This window comes from Dermacentor albipictus, chromosome 1 (assembly GCF_038994185.2).
Source record: "Dermacentor albipictus isolate Rhodes 1998 colony chromosome 1, USDA_Dalb.pri_finalv2, whole genome shotgun sequence".
In the NCBI taxonomy this organism is placed as follows: Eukaryota; Metazoa; Arthropoda; class Arachnida; order Ixodida; family Ixodidae; genus Dermacentor; species Dermacentor albipictus.
The window spans coordinates 324,954,441-324,976,396 of record NC_091821.1 but is presented as its reverse complement, the minus strand read 5'-3'; the positions used below and the strand labels follow the sequence as shown (position 1 = coordinate 324,976,396).

Genomic DNA, 21,956 nt, shown 5'->3' with positions numbered 1-21,956 from the left:
ACAATTTGTGGTGCGACCGGGCGGGAGAATTATGCTAATGAGCAGCCATATGCAATGGCGGCCGAGAGGAATGCGTATCGCCACATTTTACCCGTCGTTTGGCGCCATTAAAATCTTTTGTTCATAGCGCCTGCTCATAGTACTCGCACCGCCCTCTGGTGTTCATTTGTGCTGTGAGCCATCACTTTTTAAAAGAACGCGTTTATATGAAATAATATTGGTTGAACATACCAAACATTCTGTAACTTTATCCACTTTTAAATGTTACGTATGAATTGTAATCAAGATTAACGCCTTTTCGCACAATCAGAAGTTATGACAGCGGCGTCTTTTTAATTTATATTGATAAAAAAGGAATGTACGCAAGGCAGTGCCTTGAAGTTCCTCACGCGGTGCGAGTAACTAGCGAAGTTAACGAGAGATGGCAGCGCCGGCGCTTGCATCTCTCAAGCGGATACCTCTGGCACGCGCGACGCTATGGGTTATATTTGGCCATTTCTCAGCCAGCAGAGTCGGGCTGAGTCACTTGCGTTTCGCGAGATAGCAATAACACGGCCTAGAACGTGCGCTCATCACTACTGGTAGGTCGCGTATGTTGTCTCAAGGTAGAAAACACTCGCGTTGGCGCCAACATACTATGACTCATTCCGTTTCCCCCGGGGACACGCATCCTAACTAATGAAGCAGACGACGGCTTGTACTCAGCAGACGACGGAAGCGAGAAGCGTTTTCCGTGGAATAATCATGCACTTTGAGCTAGCTGCTTTAGTTTTACTGAGGAGGTAAATTGTTTTGCTTTATCAAAAACGATGGATTCAGTGCCTTCATTTCAGTTTCTTATGCAAAACAACACGGGGCCACCAGCGCCATTTTGTACGCGCCGCGCCAATGTCACGCCTCGAAGATAATGGCGGAATGTCCAGAATAGAGCCCGGTGTTTCAAAATGCTTGAATATCTATAAATGGAATTATTATATTTTTAGAGCTGTTAGATCAGCACAAAAAGGAAAGAAAGAAACGCTTTCTTGCATGATATAAATCTGCTTTACTGAGAGTCGATTGTACCACGCCATAGCTGCGTAGCCAGGCGCACCATCGCAAGGTAGTCCGAGCGCGCGATATCAGAGAGGCGCTGTTCACCATGATCGCGCCGCGTTGCGACGCGTGCGAGCCTTGTCGCACCGTCTGCGCATGCGTCGGCACGCGGACGCGAGCTTGTGCGCGTCCGCAAGCATACGTGTGGTCTGGGCTTAACATCGTCCCCTTCCCACTCACCCCGCACTTCTTTGTCGGAGTTTCCCGATGAATCGCAGCCAGCGCTCTTTCTGTGAAGCCCGCGGCATTGCAGCGGTGAAAGGGGGACGGTCCGGAGTGCGACCTCCGTAATCGAAGAGGACGGCGCTCCGTCAGCCGGCGATGACTGGCAGCGTCGGCGAGGCCTCTCGATCTCATCGCGCACCCTCCGCTGCCGACTCGCTCGAGGGCAGCGAGATTTCTGCGCTCGGGGCCGAAGGAAGCTTACCTCCCTCCACCTCTTTCTCATCTGTGCAGCGCGCGAATGGTGCAGAGGGGGCCAGTATCTTGACGCGGCGTTTAATTATGTCCGGTCGTGAGCCGAACCAGGGGGCAAAAGGGTGAGGCCGAGAATCGCGGAGCCTTTTCGGCAAAAGATGTCCATTCAAGAATACTCGCCGGGACGACGCGCCGTCTGCTTTCTCTGCGGTTCGAACAATTAGGATGGCTGGTGCCGAGGAGTGCAAGCGAGGGGGGTTCATGGACCCACGATGAAGAGACGCGTGGAAGTGAAGGGAAAGGAAGATGGCAGCGCGCTTGCTGCCCGCGAGGGGGGCTTAATGAGTGCCCGGTCGGATTAATTATCCTTGCTCCAGGACATGCCCCAGAGGACGACGTCGGAGTGGCACCGCACTTTCCCCCGCGCGGCGTGTTTCTGTATAGTAGACCCGGCAGCAGGAGAGTGCTGGCCGCCTCCGGCGAGCATTATGCGCGCCCAGGCGATTTCGCAGCAGCAACGGCGAGAGATTGTTCGCTCGCGTTTCGATAGAAAAAAAAAAAATTGCATTTTGCAGAGTTCGTGGAAAGGGCTGCGTTTCATGCGCGCAGAGTGAAACGCGTTCCACGCGGCGCAAGCCTCCTGAGAGTTTTCGTATAGAGCCTGTATGTTTTTCAATGTATGCATCAGTAAACAGCCACTGAGATAGGCCAGTTCATTTGAAGGGCTAACAAGGTCGACACATGCAACAGCGGTCATCGCACGAATTAGTCTCATTCGCTCACTCGCTCGCTCGCTCGCTCACTCACTCACTCACTCACTCACTCACTCACTCACTCACTCACTCACTCACTCACTCACTCACTCACTCACTCACTCACTCACTCACTCACTCACTCACTCACTCACTCACTCACTCACTCACTCACTCACTCACTCACTCACTCACTCACTCACTCACTCACTCACTCACTCATTGATTGATTGATTGATTGATTGATTGATTGATTGATTGATGCATTCATTGTAAATGAAAAAGTTTGGCATCCTGATCTTTGGCGTGAATGCGATAAAATCGAGCCCTCAGCTGACATTGTCAACATGTGTGTCTGATATTAAAGAGCATTTAGTGACCTTAGTCACCATCGTTCTTTGCTAGTGTTATCTGTGGTTCAACACACAGGGGCAAGCGTAATTACTTTAATTAAAGAAAACAGACATTTTTCGATTGCTCACCTTGCCTGACGAACACTTGGTTGACGTCCAAGAGGATGTCACAGCCTCCTATGATCATCCTTTCTATGGCCAAGTTCTTACGGATGTTCTCTGTTTCGCTCACTTCGTCGTGCATTTGCTGAAAGAAGATCACGAAAAGCAGCTTAGATACAGAAACGCGCTGAAGGTCTGCGGCTCAATAACAGGATTGTAAAAAAGAAAAAGAAAGATAGTTTGTGCCCATCATTCTACCGTATGTTGTACATATTTGCGCAATATAGTGTCGATTCGATGAACACAACTATACGCAGGGCATCCCGCGCATTCTTTCGTACTTCATTACTCTAGGTTTCTGGTAAAACAATAGGGGAAATGATACCGAATGGTTATGAAATCTCCGTGTATTCTACAAGAATATTGCAGTAAACTTACGGAAGATAAACGTAATTATTGGGCTACGTACGAAACGTTTCACTAAGGCTTTTAGGTGTCACGCGACTGTTACAAGGACGCAGAAAAGAGCAAGATACAGACAGCGGTGTGTGTGTCTTCTCCCTGTTTTTACGCGCGTCCATGCAATAGCTGCGCTACACGGAAAAGCCTTCAAGGTAAAGTTCAACAAGCCCAACTCTCCGCACCGATCGACTATGCCTTTCACTATAGACGACGTTATTATTCACCGAGCAGTGCGCAAACAGTGGTCCAATCCCAGCGCGGCTCGATCCGCTCAGGCAAACGTAATCGCTTCCGAGAAGTATCAAGTTAAACAGTCGGTCCCCAATCGGGGCGCAAATATTCCGGGCCGCCTCATTTGGCGGCTATGCCGGACAGATGGGGTGTACATCATTAACGGAAGCCCGCAGAGTGAGGGATGTACGTACGCGTGACAGTTCCTCGAGCTTGGTCCGTGCCGTCTCCAGGCTCCTGCGCTCAACGTGGTTGTGTGGTGTGTGGGCCAGCAGCTCGTGCAGCGTAATGATGTACCGAGGCACCTGCGCGTCGGTTTCGGTCATCTCGCTGGGCCTGCCGCTGTTACGCGTGCACGGCGGCGCCAATGACGAAAACATTGCGCGCTCAGAGCACGCATTAAGACGTAGGACGTATGCCCCAGCACAAAAGAGACCAGGACTGACTGACGTAACGCTCGTTACGTGATGTCTTTCGGCGTGTCAAGGTAACCTTTGCGATAGTCGCGCACAGCCCGACATTCGGCTTCAGGCAAGTAACATATGGCGACGATGCGGTCTTCAAGTGATTCCGCTGTCGCGGAAATGACGGATAAATTTTACTTGATGTAGCTGATGGTCAGTCTGAAATATTTTGGCGGTCCGCCATCAAAAATGCATTGCATCGGTTAAGCACTGAGGCTCACTACGTCCGGGCGATTGATGACAGAAAAAAGAAACGTTTTTTTTTCTCCACTGAGCAGCGTTCGCTTAGTTGTGAACGTATAACTGCTAACTACTTCTCTTCATAACGATGTTATTTTCAGTATAGACTGTAAATTCAAAACATTCAGCGCGCACGTACTGTTAAAATTTCAATATTATTTTCACAGTAGCAATGGTCATGGACTAAATGCTTGTGGTATTTCAAATAATTAATTTTGCGTGAATGATAACAGGGATATTAAGGAAACTATTTGTTGCCACGACACAAATTTCTAACAAGAAATGAACTTCATGACTAACATGAAATGGCACGAAAATGTTTGCAGACACCTTTATTATAAGCTGCGTCGCATACAAACGGTTATCTCCATGCTGCTGGGACCAACTGAAACTGGATATACGACAGCAGCAGGGCATAGGAACAGTTTTCAAAATACATTATTTCTTGTGGAAGCGACGCAACCATCTCGATGACCTATGGCGGGCGTTTTGATTCTGCGGCTTGGAACTGAACTTTCGAATTTGTGTTCGACAGTTAAAGAAGGTAGGTGTCGAGTCAGCTCGTCATGTCCAACACAATCTAGGAGCCTACAATATTGACTTGTGCACTTAATCAACCAGCGCAATTATTTCATTTCTGACAGCGCATTCTTTTTCTAGCGCTAATTCAAGAAACAGCTTGACAGCATATGGCATCATAGATGTAATTTCGATATCTCTCTCGAAATCCTCCTATCGGACCCTTTCTCTTTTTCAACAAGTTCAACCATAAACTGCTTCAAGACGGGTCGGTATTCCTCGTTGCTTCTCTTAGTTCGTTGAGACGCCGTGGTCGGTATCGAACACGGTGCGCGTGCGCGTTCACTTATTGTCAGAAGTTTCCACGCCATTTTGAGAGTCGTACGATGCGTTGCCAGGTTTTTTTCTGAAGCGCGCCTACAGCGCACGTGAAGCTGCGATGCTCCGAAGAGTGAGGCGTAGTGTAACCTTCTGAGTGGCTCTCATTATCTGGTACTTTGAAGACGCAAAAGGTTATACAGCCGAAACCCGGTACAGCCGATGGACACGGCCCGTCGACAAGTTCGGCAGCGTGAGCAGTAACTTCGAGATTCGTGGGCTAAGGCTCTACAAAAATGGAGCAACGCCCTGATGACCTACAAACGTGCAGTTTCTGCATCTGGGCTGCTTCCTCAGAACTGTATTAAAAAAGCAAAAAAAAAGAAAGCAAAAAAGGAGAAAACGAATTAAAAGAAAAGAAATGCAATTGACAAGTTGCGAGTCCTTTATTCCTCGTCATCTCTCAGCTGCGTGCTCAATCAGGCTTCTCTTATGCGCAGAAATTGCGCAAGGCGACATCTGTGTCAGATGTGATTGCTCTATCCACCAAGTAGCGACAATCAGCCAAAATCGTCGCCTCAAATGTGCGCAACCGTAGCCCGAATGGCATTAATGGCGCAAGCGTAGTTGTTCGAAATACCTGATGCATGGGGTAAGTGAGGAATGTCTCCAGGGTCCTGCCCTGGAGGACGGTCTTCTCCTCGAGTCGCTGCAGTATGGCGGCGAACTTGTCGCGCTGCTTGCACTCGGCCAAAACCTGGAGGCTGTAGTGGTGGTTGCGGACGTACTCTTGGTAGATGGTCAGCATCGGAAGGAGCATGTCGAACAGATCTCCTGCGGGGCACGAAGTTCCGTGCCCGGGGCGTGGACGGACGGGAAGCACCGGGAGGAACGGGGGTTTAGGAGGGAAGGGGGGCGGTGTTGGAGTGGAACGAGGAGGACGGAGCAGAAAGAGAGAAGACACGCACCAACGCGCGTACGCACACACGTCGAACGAACAGAGGGTGACAGCGCCCTTTTCAGAGCACCGGACTCCGGCGAGGCATGTGCCACCCGTCAATCTACGACAGCAGTACGAGCCGAGCAGCGCCTCGAGCTGGCTTCTTTCCAAAGAGCGAATGATGTGCCTTCCGCTTGTAGCTGCAGTGCGGACTTGATGCAGTGCTTCTGCATATTGATTATCAAAAGGCCCACGAGTCGTGATTGTCGTACTGATTTCATGAGGGCATCCGCAGTGTAAATTTACGACGCGAGAAGACCGCACATACTTTGAACGCAGAGTTACGTTACGAAGTCACGTTACGTGAAGTGAAGTTACGTTAAGTGAAGTTACGTTACGTTTAACACCGTTTTTTAAATAATGAGTTTGAGCAATATAATTTTTTCTTTACGTCGTTTTGCTGACGGGTAAAATAGGAAAAGAAACCTTTTGCCGGCTGTTGACGTCTTTTCTATATGATAACATGACAACATAGTTACAACTGCATCGTCGCAATTGTAATTTTATATTTTTTATTTAATTGGGTCCTTATATTAAGCTCGCTAAAGTTATTATCGGAGGTTAATATTCTGATATTGTAACGTGAAACACTTCTTTTTTTTTCGCTTCGAGGTTGTGCGACGGTACCGACGCGAACCGTAGCCAGCGTATGTTTCGCACACTTCCGAGTGCTCGTGCATGCCCGCTAGGAATGCTAATAAACAGAAGCTAGAGAAGAACAGCTCGAGACACCGTACGGCAAAGCCAAATGGAAGCAACAGTAAGAAGCGCACAGAGATTGCAATTATAATGTGGTAAAAGAGCATGGGCCATCAGGCTTTGTCCACCTTGCGGACGCGTCATGCATTTCGACGTGCTGTCGTCATGCCCAGGCATGCGCAGTGGACCATGCTTTGGTACAAGGCGCATGCAATCCCTCGTGCGGCAACGAGCAGGCTAGTCGGCAGCGTCCCACTGTCACACGCAGAAGCTCCGTTTTCTGGCCATCGTTTCAAGCGATGACGAGAGGATAGATCTACGCGATCGGACTCACGTTGAGCGCTGAATTAAACACGTTGAGCTTGTGCTTCGTTTGCCATTCAGGATGCTTTCCAACTGAATGCATCTCGACACTTCAACGGCACACCAAGGCACTTGCCGAGCAAGAATTTTGTAGTCGTGCGGTCTGAGCCTCTACTTGGACTCAAAAGAATGAAGGTGCGTTTCTCGCGCTGCTCCTTGTTGTAGGAATGAAAGAGGAGCATTGTTGAAGCGCATTGTCATCTACAATCGTGGGCAAGCGCTGTTCTCGATTGGGTAGAGACGAGGAATTAAAAGTATACAATTGAGGCCTGTTTGTGTGCATGGTCTAAACCACATCTTAATCGAATAATGCTACATATTGACGAGTATATTAATTCGGTTATGGACATCTATGCCTTTCCGTGAACTAAACCATTAATTTGTTGCGCGACTAACGACAGGGTCGGATGTGCTCATTCGCCCGTGTAACGTTCCAGTAGCGACTAGTTTCTCTAAATACTGCGTGAGTGAAACACGCCACACGTATCACACGGCAGCAGGCTAATTGACGATACGCTTTTGCGGGTAACCGAGTACGAGCTAGCATCCTTTCGTTCCGAGGTAGCGTTATTGTCGGGGCCAGGCGTGGCGCCGATGGGCACTGTGATGACATCCAGATGTGCTCAGCGCAGTTGCAGCTCTAATTGGGGCAGCTGGAGTCTATCAGGCGTGCCACCTTTTTCAACGGCCATTAGGTGCCAGCAGTGGTGCTCGTTGGTTTGTATGCGGGTTGCAAGGCTAGTTAGCACAGCCCCCACGTCTGGAGAACCTGCCTCCCCGCGGGATCGCAATAGGCTTAATGGCTGCTCTTCTAATTCATTTGGCGCCTTGAGTTGCGCTCTCTCTCGGCCGCAGGTATGTCTTGGCCAGTGCCTCGCTCGAAGCGAGGGCGTTTTTAACATAGTTTTGAAGCAATAGCCTGCACCAAACTGTAGGTAGCTTTAAGCCTTCATATTCGGGTGTTTTTGCGCCCGTGTGTTTTGAGTGTATGTGCCGCCTCATACGTCGTAGTAGCGTGCTTGGAGTGCGACGAAACAAGAAAAACATTTACATCTATTACAGGGCAGCCCTCTATTGCACTGTAGCTTGTTCGATAACACTCGCCGCACCTTTATGCGGGCGCGTAGTACTCATAGAGAGACCAACATTATCATATTATAAGAGAAAGCATTAGGGTATTAGAAAAGCTTAGAGTAGGATAAGATCACGAAAAACAAAGGTCTGAAGTTCACTCTAATCAAATAAGTCAATTAAGCCAAGTCTTAGCACGACGTGTTTCTTGAATTTAAGGTGATACTGATGGCTTAACAAGTACCTGACAGGCTAGCGAGGCCAACACTCGGTTGAACTGTCTTTCTTCTCAAAGTCATCGTTTCAATATTCTTGTTTTGGTACCGGGGCGCCAGCAGCAAGGCGCTTGCCGTCGGCGAAGCATTAAAATGTAAACTCGGATTCTCTGATTTCCATTGTACAGGACGTCTCTGCTTTTATTCATGACGTGGTGGGGAAAAACGCGACCAGGCGTGAACTCACATTTACCACCCGTACCGATCGCCGCACAATAGAAATAACTTTTGTGCTTAAAACAGATGTTTACAATTCGCTGGGAGAAACTGGCTTTTAATTCTTGAGTGCAGCTTTCGAATGGAGCGATGTACTTACGCGATCAGAGGAAGAGTGGGTCTCCCGAGTGTTCGAGTGGCACTCTGCTGTAAGAGCCCAGCGAACGGGCGATATGCATCTTCGTGCATTTAGGGATGCATTGAAAGGACGTGCTATAATATGGCATCGTCATCGTCAAGGACAGGCATGCGAAAACAAAACAGACGGGCAAATAAACAAGCTTCACTGCCCGTGGGGCAATAATGTGGCCTCATTCGATGTATGTTGTTCGTCCAGCAAAGGCAATGCTACAATTTGCTAAGGCGTAGCTTCCGCACCGCCTATTGGTATTTTTCGGAAAACGCCGAAGCCGTTTGAGGAAAGAATATGTCTATTTGGTATATATAATATCATATCAAATCATATCGTGGGTCACGGTGTGCCATATTTATCAAGACTGATGCCCTGCATTTAGAGCTCGTCATTTTCACCTGCAGTTGCCCACTGTATTGCAAGGTGATCTGCTGTGTCATCTCTGTTACCCGTGAACTACATATCTTAGAACTTAAGCCTTCCCAACCGTATCGGGGCACCGACAGGTGACAAGGGAAATTGCATCTAACATGCGTTGTGCTCTACGACATCTATTCTTCCGTTCTTCTTGGACAATCCGCTAGCCTCTTCCGACATATTTCAACGTTTAACGCTTTAATCTCTCTTTGGCCGCTTTTCAAATAGGAGGTTTCATAAATCTTTGCGCTTCCATAGTTTTTGTGGGGGCCTGAAGGACGTCGCACTGTAATGGACCACGAAAGGAAACAAATTGGGATCCACCTGACTACACGGAGCTACAAAGGTAATAAACCACGTTCTCTCGCTTTCGTCGCTTGCAAGCAACTGCGGCAAATCCTATAATATACATGTAGTACACTCCTATTGCCATCTGGTGTGTCTCGTTCCCATTTGAGATTCCCGGCCAACAACAGCGGGACTGATGCAACAATTTAAGAGCATGAGATGAGCTGCTAGGCGCTTCAACGAAATAGCTGGCTTTCTTACGAAGAACTGTACCTCGATATCCCCGCACCACCTTCTTGCCGTGCAATGAAGCCGGCCGAAACAACCCCTAGTTAACGTCATTGCCTCTAAATGCATTATTTCTCTCTCTCTCTCTCTCTACCTCTCTGTCTCGAAGAGCTTTTCTAACATACATAACGAGAGCTCTGGAGAATGGTGTTGAATTCGACACAAGCAGATGCTCTAGAAATACGAAATGCCGGTACCGCGCTTGTCCTTGACCTTAGGGGGAAGGTGGTGTACTCTGCGTCGCTGTGGGCAGTTAATTATTTCTTGAAACGATAAGGATAATGAGCAAGTAGAATCAACAATTCCGTCGCTAATGCTCTGCTGGCAAATGCTCCTTCTTTAGTGGAAATTAGAATGAATATTTACTTCACTTGACTTTTTAATGACCTTATTGTGGTGCAGCGGCTTTGACTGAATGACTGTCTGTGCACGTCTCTATACTCTCTCTCTCCCTTCTCTCTCTTCCCCTTCTCCCTTCCCCCAGCGTAGGGTAGCCAACCAGACTCTGAACTGGTTAACAACTTTGCCTTCCTTATACCCCCCCTCTCTCTTCCTGTATTCAGTATTATGTTTTCGCAATGTGTTCTGAAATTTAACAAGAACTTCCAGGCACACACCGACTCGCTGAATCGTCAAATAAGACGCGTCCTTTGTGCCATGCTGCTTTTGCATTACATGAGTGTTGTCTTCTTTTGTTTCCTCTTTTCGTTTACGTTAAGTTGCAGCGCGATATCTCGATTAGCGATATTGTCCCGTAGAAACGCTTCTACGCGCAGGTTTTGGTTTTGCAACGAACACACATTATAGAAAGTACGCGAGATTCAGCTATTCTTTCTGACTTTTTAGCGATCGCAATTATACTGCAGTTCTTTATCCTGTTCGCTTTGCAGTCAGAGGAAAATCACGAAAAGCAATCTCTGTGATTGAAGAGAGAGAGACGTGTTATTTCTTTCTGCTCCTCAGAAATTGGTACACGATACATTTTTTTTTTCACCATTGAAAAAGCGAGTGGCCGTGCAACGCGAAGCCGACCTCTCTGTCGGCTGAATAGGGGAGAGCGTGCAAGCACGACAGCGAGGAAAGCTGTCTCTCTGTCTCCTGCTCCTCTGTGCTCCGAACAGTGTGCTTTTCAAAGCTCGGCTTACGTCCCGGCAAAGAACGGAGGTCCGTCCTCGTTCGCGACCTCGCCCTCAACAGCGAGGTTCAGGTTACGAGTGCCGCCTCATTAGCGCAAGCCGCTTGTCGAACAAGAGAGCGCGTGCCTCTGCGGGGGGCCATTGTGTTCGCGGCGAAAATGCCCCTCACCCCCCCCCTCCCCCTCCTCACCTCCCGCTCGCGGAGTCGACGCCAAGCCCAGCTTGTTGTGCGCCCGTAACCCGAACCGCAAACGGGAATGATGTGTGCTGATTGAAGACGCAAGCAAGCAGAGCACAAAATTATGTACGCGCGCTGGAAATATGTGCCCCCCCCCCCCCCCCCCCCCCCGCTGTTTTCGACTGCGGGAGTCGCAAAAGGATCCGCTAAATTACGCATTATTGTAAACGTCAGTTATTAACGGAAGTGTCGAGTTATTGTTGTATAGGAACGAGCTGGCTTGTTTGCGCTGTCGTTAAAGCGTTCCTTTAAATGTAAGTGTGTCGGCGATGTTTCGAAATAATCTCCTGGCAAACAGCGGTGGATTCGCAATCAGATGAAACAAAGGATATGTTGTGAGCCGCACACAAAGCGCTGGAGATGTTTGATGTTATCAAAAGACGACGTCTCTGCTTTCAACTCGGGTTATGCAGAAGTGTGGTGTTTACGTAAACTGCGCTGAACTTCTTGCGGGGCATGTTTTCGTCGTACGATGGACGCAGACTTAGCATGTTTATCGCACCAGTCGGAACAGTAAGATTGGTTGCCACTATGGTCTTTGTTTCATTCCAACAACATGTTTGTTTGAAAAACTGCGGCTATTGTAACTTAATTCCGACCCTTCTGCGAGCGACATCCCAAGAACAAAAATTGAAGTTCATGGCAAGGCTTTGAAAGAACACGCAAACATGGAATATGAATGTTATTTCACGCGTTTTTTATTCCGCTCGCATCAGTACCAGCTGATTACCAAATGAATATCTGCCTAGTTTTCGTGTTCAATTTTCGATTTCTAAAATTACTAAAACACCTAACGTCAAACTAAACCAAAGAGAGGTTACTTCTATGTTCTTCTAAGCTTGCCCACATAGCGTGTTTTGGAAGCGTGGGCGATGCGACAAAGCTGGGACCGTATTCACAAAAATGTTGTTTCGTAAGAGAACGTCCACATTGTCCGACGGGTTCGGGCCCCTGCCACTCCCGATAACGATAGACGTTATAAAGAGACTACCACTGAAGCTGTGGTCAATTGTGGACTGTCTCACGGATGATAAGTTTTGTGAATACGGGTCCGGTGTTTACTTTGTACGCACACGAAGAGAACTCGAGGCATATACTTTGATATCACGTGTGCAGCCTACGCATTTCCTTCTGTTCCAACGTATGCTCTCAGATAATAACATTTTTGTCTTGCGGAGGAGTTTGGCATTCTGAAAGCCTATGTGGGCAGATATATTGACAGAGATTCACACACAACATCAGAGAGCTCAAGAAGAAATTCACTCCGTGTTTTTAGCAATTCCCATTCTCTTTGAGCAGCTACGTTTGCGCAGTAGCAGCCCTAGTGGCCTACAAAAGCGTACAAAGCCGCGCTACTCTACGCACAGCCTTCGGCAGCGCGTGCCACCAGGCGACACAGCCTCCTCTACGTTCACGGCGATAGCAACAGCCCGACATTCTAACGCTGCGACAGCAAACATAACGAAAAAAGAAAGAAAGGACAACATTTATGGACACACAAGTATATGTTGGGGTAGGGATGTACCGGAGGGTCTTACGTGTCTGTTATGAGTCTTTTTTTTTTCACGGGTACTTAATGTCCAGGTGTATACGCACGTATAGATAGATGGATAGCCACAGAAAGCCGCGTGACACGGAGACAGGACAGCAAGAAAGGCGAGGAACCTTACCTGTACCTTCAAGAAAATTGGGGGAAAGCGGAAAAAGGGAACGCCCCGATGAAGGACGCTGGCCCAGCGTAGACTTCCGCATCGACATGCACTGACAAACACTGGACACTGCCGCTACCGCCTGTTCGAATGTCCTTCTCGTTCGCGCAGCCCGCTGCGACGTAAGCCGTCTCGAAAGGGCTGTTTTTTGGAAGGCTCCTTCGTTATTTATCGAATGTTTGACTTTTACAAGCAAAGTGTGACGAAAAACGGTCAGGAAGACAGTGACAGCGACAGTGTGGCATTGTTATGCAACCTTACGCTCAGCGTAATGTGAAGCAAAACAGTCTTACTAAATAATTTAACAAAATACTCGTTATGGCAGCAATGCAGCAGTCATGATGAAACAGTGAGGCGCTCCCCTTCATATGGCAAACTTCGCAGTTTTCATGAACCCAAGTGTGATAGTGGCTTAGTTACATTATAAGGCGATTCGTGTTCGAGAGCAATGACGTGTGGAGCGGAAGGAGTGCCAGTGATGTGTGGAACCGAGTTGTCAGCATGGCGCAATCTGTATAAGCAGTGCCACGCCATGCTACCTGAATACATTGAGCGTTTGGCTTTCTTTGTGAAAACTTCTAGTTAAGCAACAATGCAGGTATAACGTGTGCAACTACTTCTACGGGCGCTGTATTTGTTTTGTCAAGCAACTTGTATTCCAGTGCTCATCAAACAACACAAGCTCTCCGAAAAAAAAGGAGTAGCCATCTCTTTCGACTTGTTCGTTTTCCACCTCGATAAAATAAATGTTCCCATCATTACGTTCTTCCTTTTACTTCGTTCTGTTGCACCTGTGTTAAGCGCTTGCACCCTAGAATGACCACAACTGAGCTTTCAATTTTAATTGACGAAGTCATGGCATGCTTGAACACCCATTTCCCTAACACGTCCAATTCCACTGCATTACATTTTTTTTGTTGCCGCCTACGTTGCTTTTCTAATGGTATTCCAAGCCGTTCGACCTACACATCGTTGTGTACAGTGCACAGAATACAACACTAGCTTCTGCGATCACCTAGCTGCTCTTTCCCAGACACTACCCTCTGCTATCGGCAAGAAATGCCGTTCACGACGCAAATTATGCTATTGTGCTGCTACACAGCGAAGAACTCGGGTCAGGCGCGTAGCGTGAATAACGCGGCGTCAATTGGAAGTCGGCTTTGTTCTTGACGCGCTTGTAGTGCACCGCACGTATCGCAAAGCCAACTGAGCTGAAAAGAAAGAAGCAGATAAAAAGAAGCGAAATATCTTTCTCGTCAGCGGCCTCCATCTCAGTGAAACATCGATCGGTGGACGGGCGCTGTCTCATTTTGTTCTTTCCTCTCTTCTCCCTTCCTGTGTCCTCAGAAGGGGCCAGGACTTTCGAAAGGGAAGCGGTGTCGGAAACCCCGTCCCCTGATTGAATTTAAGGTTTGTCCGCGTCGGCGCATTAGCACAAAAGGACGTGAGGACCACGCCGAAGGCAGGTTCGTTGATAAGGACAAAAAAAGAGAGCCAGAGTCGCGCAGAAAGAAAGAAGAAGAAATAAATCAAGGGACCAGGAAATAGCCCTCAATCTTTCCGTCGGCCACCTTTCGTTTCGCTGCCTTTGTGACGAGCCGGCGCGCCCTCTGGGAGACGGGGGCCATCATCGCACGAACGTCCCGGCCTTCGAGTGAGACTAGTGTGTATCGAGGTGCCCGGGGAACCGCGCCTTCACCGTTCAATCTCGAAGCGCCCATTGGTGTTCATGGTGTACCTCGCGGGAGAGAGAAATCCTTTACCTTGCAGTGTAAAGGTGTGCTCCTTTGGAGCCATCAAACTCGTTTCAACGCCACTGTGCACGCCTCCTTCAAGGACGAGACTGTTGGTTCTTCTGACTGTTGAAAGGGCCATCCCGCCTCGTTTGTTTGTCGACCGTGGGTGCGCCGAAAGACAAGTTATCGCGGCGGGAACGTGGTTTGTGTGCTTGTCGCACCTGTTTACCACACATCGCTGTGAACTCGTTGACAGCGGTACTTAGCTAAGAGTTTTCGGATCTTCATTTTTTTTACTCGGTATCTCCTGCGAACTGAGGGTGTACTTTGGTTATCCCGTATTGGTTGCGTTTTCTTGTTTTTCCCCTTCTGTGTGTGCTCACATTCATTCTGTTCACCTAACCTTATAGCGACGACTGGAAAAGTAAGTCGTCTTTCGAGGATGGGCTAGAATGCCTTAAGCAGCAAAAACCAAAACTCAGTCACCAGATTAACTGTCATTATGATCGACCTAGGACTTTTTCATGGATATCAGTTGTAAGTAAGTGAGCTTAGGCAAGATAGCGCATTTTCCAAAAATTGCAAGCGAAATGTATGCCCAGATGAGAGGTTTTTGCGAGCGTACTTTAACATGGCCGTATGATAATTAGGCACGTTAGACAGCTTCACTACCGATAGGCTACAAACATAGCAATTAGTTTTTTTCAGTGATAAATGATGATGAGCAACTAAACACAAAAAAAGCCTCTCTAAAAGGGTGCCTTTTCGCTACATCTTGAGATTACATTGCCACTATACACCATGTTGTATACCTAATTTCTTTGTGACTGCACAGATTAGGCAAAATAACATGAAATTGTCCTGAATCTTAGCATCAGCATTGCATAGCATTGCCTTCAAGTGAAAGAAAAAAGAAGCATCATAACTTGAACAGAAAAGTTTAAAGTCAGAAATAAGGGATGCGAAGAGAGTCAGCATAACTGTGAAGTCAAGATGCATTCAATTCAGTCGTTTTTTCTCAGTTTAGGCGTTCTGAACACGGGTGAAGTAAAACAAAGGTGAAAGGCAAAAGAAGAATGGGCAAAATGTGAGTCTTTAGAGACACAGTGAGAGAGAAAGGAAGACGTGTCTTTTCATGCCGCTCGCAAGTCATTCGCACTGGACGGCATCTTCCCTTGGGAAAGAACGCTGCGCCGCATGCAGGCGAAGAGCGCGACCTTTAAGGAGCTCATTCCTTCCCTTCGAGATTTCTTATCTTTCGCTTTTTCAACTCAAACTGCTCCAAACCACGGCGACGCGCCAACGTGTCGCCATTTTTCTTCTCCTAACAATTCGCATTCACCTACATGCCAGAGCCGAACGAGGAACACAAGAAGAAATAAAGATATGTTCGTCCTTCGGCACAGAACAACCAGGAAAGATGTCGTCGATATCCTTCCTTTCCATCTTTGGGCTCTCCTTCTCTCTGCGGCACATCTCGCGTGGAAGAGACTTCATAAATAAGGCCGCGGCGGAACACAGCCGTGTAACTGGTCCCGACAGGCAAAGGACTCTGCGGGCGGCGTGACTGGCTCCTCGCACCTCGGGCGAGCGACAAGGGTAACTGCGTAAATCTTCATTTAGCGGACACCCGGGCGCACTCGGGCGCTTCCGCCACATGCTAGGGAGAGCCAGTCATCTCTCGAGAGACTCGCAGCGCGAGCACAGCCGCATGTTTATGCCTTCACCGGCTCTTCGCAGTCGGAGCTCGGCAGTGCCGTAGCCTATACGCGAAGGGTTATTCTTTCGAGACGACGTCTTCAGACCAAAGCAATCACGAATAAGTGAGCTGGCAGTCAACGAAAAACACTAGCCGTCGTTAGTGCCCTAAAGCCTGCTTAGAAAGTGTGTTTTTACTTCATTGGGCAGACTTATTGAACACAACCACTGAGGTGAGTTCCCGCATGGTGTTGCAGCGATGGTTTTACATCAAGCTGCAAACAAACAAACAAACAAACAAACAAAAGAAAAAAGAGAGATCGTTTTTGTGTAGTAAACGTTGAGGTGGTCCTCGAAACTTCATAGCGATTCTTTCCGACATCTGCATGCACACGATTTCGATGCGAAAGCAGAAGTTAATTACTGTGCGTAGTTTAGAAAGGTTAGTCAGTTTATATGTTATGCCTCCGGATAATAGAATTGAAGTTTTAGAATCCCATTTCACATTTCAAGTGAACTTAGTGGCTCCTAGGTACGCCAAAGTGGAGAACATGCCACCATGGCAATTATGAAGGTACAGTATCATTGCGCATTTCGTGACTATATTGATCGCTTTCCCTGTGTACTGAAGGATTTCTTCTAGTTTTGCCCACCAGCTTTTAGCGGGAAGACCATAGGCATCATGACTTAAAGAACAGAAAACGCAGTACGCTTAGCGCTGAAGAACGTACGCAGGTTAAAAAGTGAGAAAGAACGAAAAGAGAAATAACAACGGAGAACGCAGTACGAGCAATACGTGGCAAATATAATTCCTGGGTCCATGGTCATTAAACGCCGCTTTTCATTGATTCGCGCAGCACAAGCTTATCACTTAGCTTAAGGCGGCACCTTATTGCCTTGCATCAGCTATCATAAACCGCTACTGCCATCACATTTGCTTGCTTCACCCGTATGGCTTAGCATGCGCGGGAATAGGACTATCTGGAACCAGCGGCGCCTTTAGTATGAGGCGCGCACGCTTGCCCGAGTACATCGATCCTGTGCTCTAGGCAACTACGTTGGAAGGTGTACTTTCGCCGAAACATTCGTTGAACTGCAACAGCTTTTGAAATGAGACACCCGCCGTGGTTGCTTAGTGGCTGCAGTGTTGGACTGCTATGCACGAAGTCGCGCGATCGAATCCCGGCCACGGCGGCCGCATTTCGATGGAGGCGAAATGCGAAAACACCCGTGTACTTAGATTTAGGTGCACGTTAAAGAACCTCAGGTGGTCCGAATTACTGCATAGTTCCCCACTACTGCGTGCCTCATAAGCAAATCGTGGTTTTGGCACGTAAAACCCCGTAACTTAATTTTGAAGTGAGGAACTGTCATCGTACATATATAGAGCTTGCGACTATACCTGGCGTTTTGTTTTCTAATTTTGTATAATCTCACGAGCAGTGGTGCATCCTTACCTTGTTCCTGAAAACGTCGTTTACGACGCACAATCGCATTATGGCTGTGAATATCAACATGTCTTAATAGACTGTGGTCGTGACAAGACGGGTACGCGCCCTTGTTTACTATGTTAGTGACGCATTTTTTCGTTCTGATGTCGCCGTTATAGCTTATTCCTTTTCCTGAGCTCATAGACAAAATTCACAAACTCTGGCCAGGGGCGGTACAGTGTAACTACGACATATTTTTGTTTTTAGCACTTCCTGTGGGCTCTGAGCTTCGTCCCGTTACCATAACGACACCGTCGTAAATGATGGATGATATGAAAGAAGTAGACTAGACCGAAAGGACGCAGCACTATACACCTATACCGGTTCTGTGCACCCTTTCCTCCCGTACTTCTCTTCATAATGAACGTCGTATAAGCCGCGCTGCCGAAGGTTTTTAACAGTCAAATTTAACAAGTAAAGCTAATCTGACTCAATCAATCATGGATCGACAGAGCTGGTGAAGTTCCATCTTTTCTTGCGCTATAATTAGGAGACAACTTGAACAAGGACGAACACAAACACACGAGACTGAAAATGTGAAACTTAAATATGTGAAAATGTTTGCGTTTTACATGTTCAGTCTTGCAAGGTTTGTGTTCGTCCTTATTGATGTTGTTTCCTAACGCTGGTGCAAGAAAACGCAACTGCCAATCAGCCGTGCCTACATGCAGGACGTCATTTCATTCTTCAGTGATCAGCACGTTCATTTAAACTGTGTTTATTGCGCGGCGCAAGCAGCACCCGGCGCGCTGTTTTACAGATGAAGTCTTTCTTTCTCTCTCATTAATTAAAACAAAACAAAATAAAGAACAATAGAAACTGAGGAATGAAAATCGGTGCAAATGCAACAGGTAACAAAGGAGATATGCTCTGAAAGGAGCATGAGAACTAGATAAGTAAGCGAATAACCAAGGAACAAGTGTAGACGTGAAAAGGGGGGAGGGCGATACAAACTAAACGCCGAAAAATGCAAAACAATTTGAAGGTTTGTCTCGAAACAAAAGAAGAAAATGAAGGAGTAAACAAAGGTTCTCGGAAGATTTGCCAAAGGGGGCCACGAGTCGTACCGAAACGTGGCTTTGGTGAGCTCGTGACGTGATCGTACAATACATCGTGAGCAGAATATCGTGAGAAGAAGAATACGAAGAGAAGAAAAAGAAAGAAGCGAACACGAAGAGAGCGAAGAAATGATTTGAAAAGAAGAAAGGAAAGTAGGAAATTGAGGCTTACCCAGGACCAACGTCGGCCAGCTCTCCATTCTGGCTGTGAGACCCTTGAGGAAGATTTGGTGAAGAAACATGAGCGTCTCACTGTAAAGAGATATAGAAAGAGCGAGTCTTCCTCATTGTAGGCTGCTGTTAAAGAGTGCGCGTGTAAAATTTCTTAGGCCCCTTTACGACGAGAGACAACATTTTAAGGAGAAAAGAAGGGAGCTCGGCAGGAGCAAGGAGCTTTGTCTCCGGCCTACTACTCTGCGTAGGGAGAAGGGAAAGAGAGGGAGAATGCAGATGCCAATGAACTGTGCGCCCGTGCGATATGCAAGCATGTTGCGCGCAGCCCATACAGTGAAGCTTTTGCGCTGTCCAGCACGGTGAACCTGACAGCTTGGCGATCGTTCAGACGACTCCACGGTTGACTGCTTGACTACCTAGGGCCACAATGAGAGATAGAGAGCTTCTGTACAGGCCTATTCGGCTGCGCTTCTCTAAGTCGTTGGTATGCGTTTTTTTTTCTTTTCTATTTTTTAACACTGCAGCTGATTGTTTTTTTTCTTTTTCTTTACTTTTTCTTTCTTTTCTTTTTCTTCTTTTTCTTTTTTGAAAGCACGATGATGCTACTTCCAGTCTGAAGAAAATGACCGAACACCGATACCGCATGCGATTGGACACTTACGGAAACTCTCAGAAGGACAGGGAAACTTTTTACAAGCACAGTTAGACGGAAACACTGCTCCACTGCCCATTTCTTCCCTCGTCGCTCTCAAACCGCCAGTTGATCCGCCGAGAAAATACCTTCCTCTTTTGGTGCAGCGAAGTCTCTTTCGAGTAGGTATCACTCGCGACGAAGTCCATGGGTGTCTGGCGCACGCATTTTCTAAATGAACGAATGAGACAATTACTCACAACGCAGCAGAGGCAATAATCGTCACAAATGCCGGCGTCTTCAAAGAGGCGTTGAAGTGTGTTCATAGCTTTGTTGTACACTATTGAAGGCTATGGGCCTAACTACGCCTCGACAAGTGAGAAAGACTGATGTGAGTCAATTCAAGGCAGTTCTTGTTCAAGGTTATGTCTATGGGAAGCGTGGTTAAGGATTGAGAAATATGATACAGAGTGGGGAACTAATGTTCAAGATAAGTAGCTTGTCAGTTGGAGTATGAGATTCTTCTTGCGTGCAAAAGTTTCTGCATATGCATGTGGTGTGCTTGAGGCATTCGAGTAGTAGTAGGTGGTGTACATCGTCATCATCGTGACTGCACGAAGGTGTTGGAGAGGTCGCAAAGTTAATTCGCAATAAGAATTGCTTGCTGTAAGCTGTTCCAAGGCGGAGATGATGTCAGAGGTGTCCATAGGTCGTGGAAGCTGTGTATTACGTGTCTTACTCCTTTGTATTCTACGTTGAAACTCATTTTTTACTGTCATATTCTGTGCGTTAACTCAGTAATTCCTCATCTGTTCAGATGCTCATCGCAATCTACATCGAGGCCGCTTGTGTGACTTTGTTCGTGACCTCGTTTATAAACTCGATGTAGTGCGACTTGCCTTTGCCTTTTATATTTATATGTTTGTGGATGTATAGGAATGTATTCTGTGGATTTCTGACCCTATGACGCCGTTTCTTTTTATTTTCCTACTACATATCTTTTTATATATCGTTATTTCTGCTATGAGAAAAGGAGTAGCCGTCACCATTATAGGGTGAGTTTATCTCTTGCTTTTATTTTCATTTCAATAAAAAATGATCTAGCTGGTATTCGAGACGTGGGTCAAAAAGTTCATATAAAATAGATTCTCTTGTGCTCTGTGAACCAGTTCGGTACCCACAGTCCTCGCTTGAGGCCTCGTAAGGTGTGCCGGCTGTCGGACTGGGATATGGGAATAAGGCGGGTTTCCTGAGCACGAGGTCGCGGGATCGAATCCCGGCCACGGCGGCCGCATTTCGAGTGAGGCGAAATGCGAAAACACCCGTGTACTTAGATTTAGGCGCACGTTAAAGAACCCCTGGTGGTCGAAATTTCCGGAGCCCTCCACTACGGCCTGCCTCATAATCAGAAAGTGGTTTTGGCACGTAAAACCCCATAATTTAATTTTAATTCATTCTTTTTCTGTGATTCTGCAGTGACCTTAACTCACTGGTATACCACTTCTTTTAACGCGGAAGCTTGAGTAAGCTCGTTTAGTAGAGCGTAAGTTAGACGTCCGTCTATTTGTTCTGGAGTGGCATATTCAATGCACGTAAGAGAAGCCAAGTCATTAGCGTCATTAAAATCTTGATGAAGCCGATGACCAGTAAAATGGCTGCAAGATCCTTTAATAGCAAGGTCCCTTAATAAGCTGAGTAGGTGGTGTGAAACTTTATGGTTGTGCTCAACTTGGCGACGAGCATATAAAACAGTCACGTTTGTGTGAAAACAAAATAAACCTTCGCTTCGAACGAGTTTGACAGAAAATCTCCCTGTAACTATCACCAAAAACAACATGCACTAAGCGTATATTTTATTGATTTTCATTAAACTGGCGCTCGTGTTGGCGCGTAGATAAACAATTCCTGTCTGGCGCTTCTCGGTATCAACACAGCGAAGAAAAAAATAAAATAAAAATAAACCGAAAAGCATATATTTAGCAATACACTTCTTGCACGACACATGACGAAAAAGAATCTTACCTCGGGCTAAAGATCAGCAACTATTAGCGTTTAAATCGTATGTTTCTAGTTTTCTGTTTTTGTATGCTATATGTCTGGAAGAGTTCGCCACTACAGTGCCTCTGCGAATAAACTAACTGGAAACCTGAGCGTCAAATATGCAGGGCAGATGTATGCACAGCAGACACAAGCAGATGCACGACAGTGTCGCAACGCAACCTGCACGGCTGCGACCCTACGTAGGAACTCGTTTTAACGTAAACATAGAATAACCCGAGAGAATTGGGGGAAAGAAAAAAAAAACTTCGACAAAGGAGTCGCTCCCACCACGCCACCGCCTCAGGTAACCCGTCGCTGCTCGAGGCGACCAAAGCCAGTGGTT

The 21,956-nt window shown here is 47.1% G+C and overlaps 1 protein-coding gene across 1 annotated transcript in view; it reads right to left on the bottom strand.

Annotated features, from left to right (window-relative positions):
- The window catches only part of LOC135910178 (ras-specific guanine nucleotide-releasing factor 2-like), a 354,652-nt gene that overhangs the window by 45,183 nt on the left and 287,513 nt on the right, over nucleotides 1–21,956 (bottom strand). The window contains exons 7-11 of the mRNA XM_070528983.1: nucleotides 18,941–19,020; nucleotides 12,748–12,753; nucleotides 5,594–5,787; nucleotides 3,607–3,717; nucleotides 2,747–2,864 (exon numbers count right to left, since the gene is read on the bottom strand). Of these exons, the coding sequence (XP_070385084.1) occupies nucleotides 2,747–2,864; nucleotides 3,607–3,717; nucleotides 5,594–5,787; nucleotides 12,748–12,753; nucleotides 18,941–19,020 (509 nt within the window). The remainder of the gene's footprint in view (nucleotides 1–2,746; nucleotides 2,865–3,606; nucleotides 3,718–5,593; nucleotides 5,788–12,747; nucleotides 12,754–18,940; nucleotides 19,021–21,956) is intronic.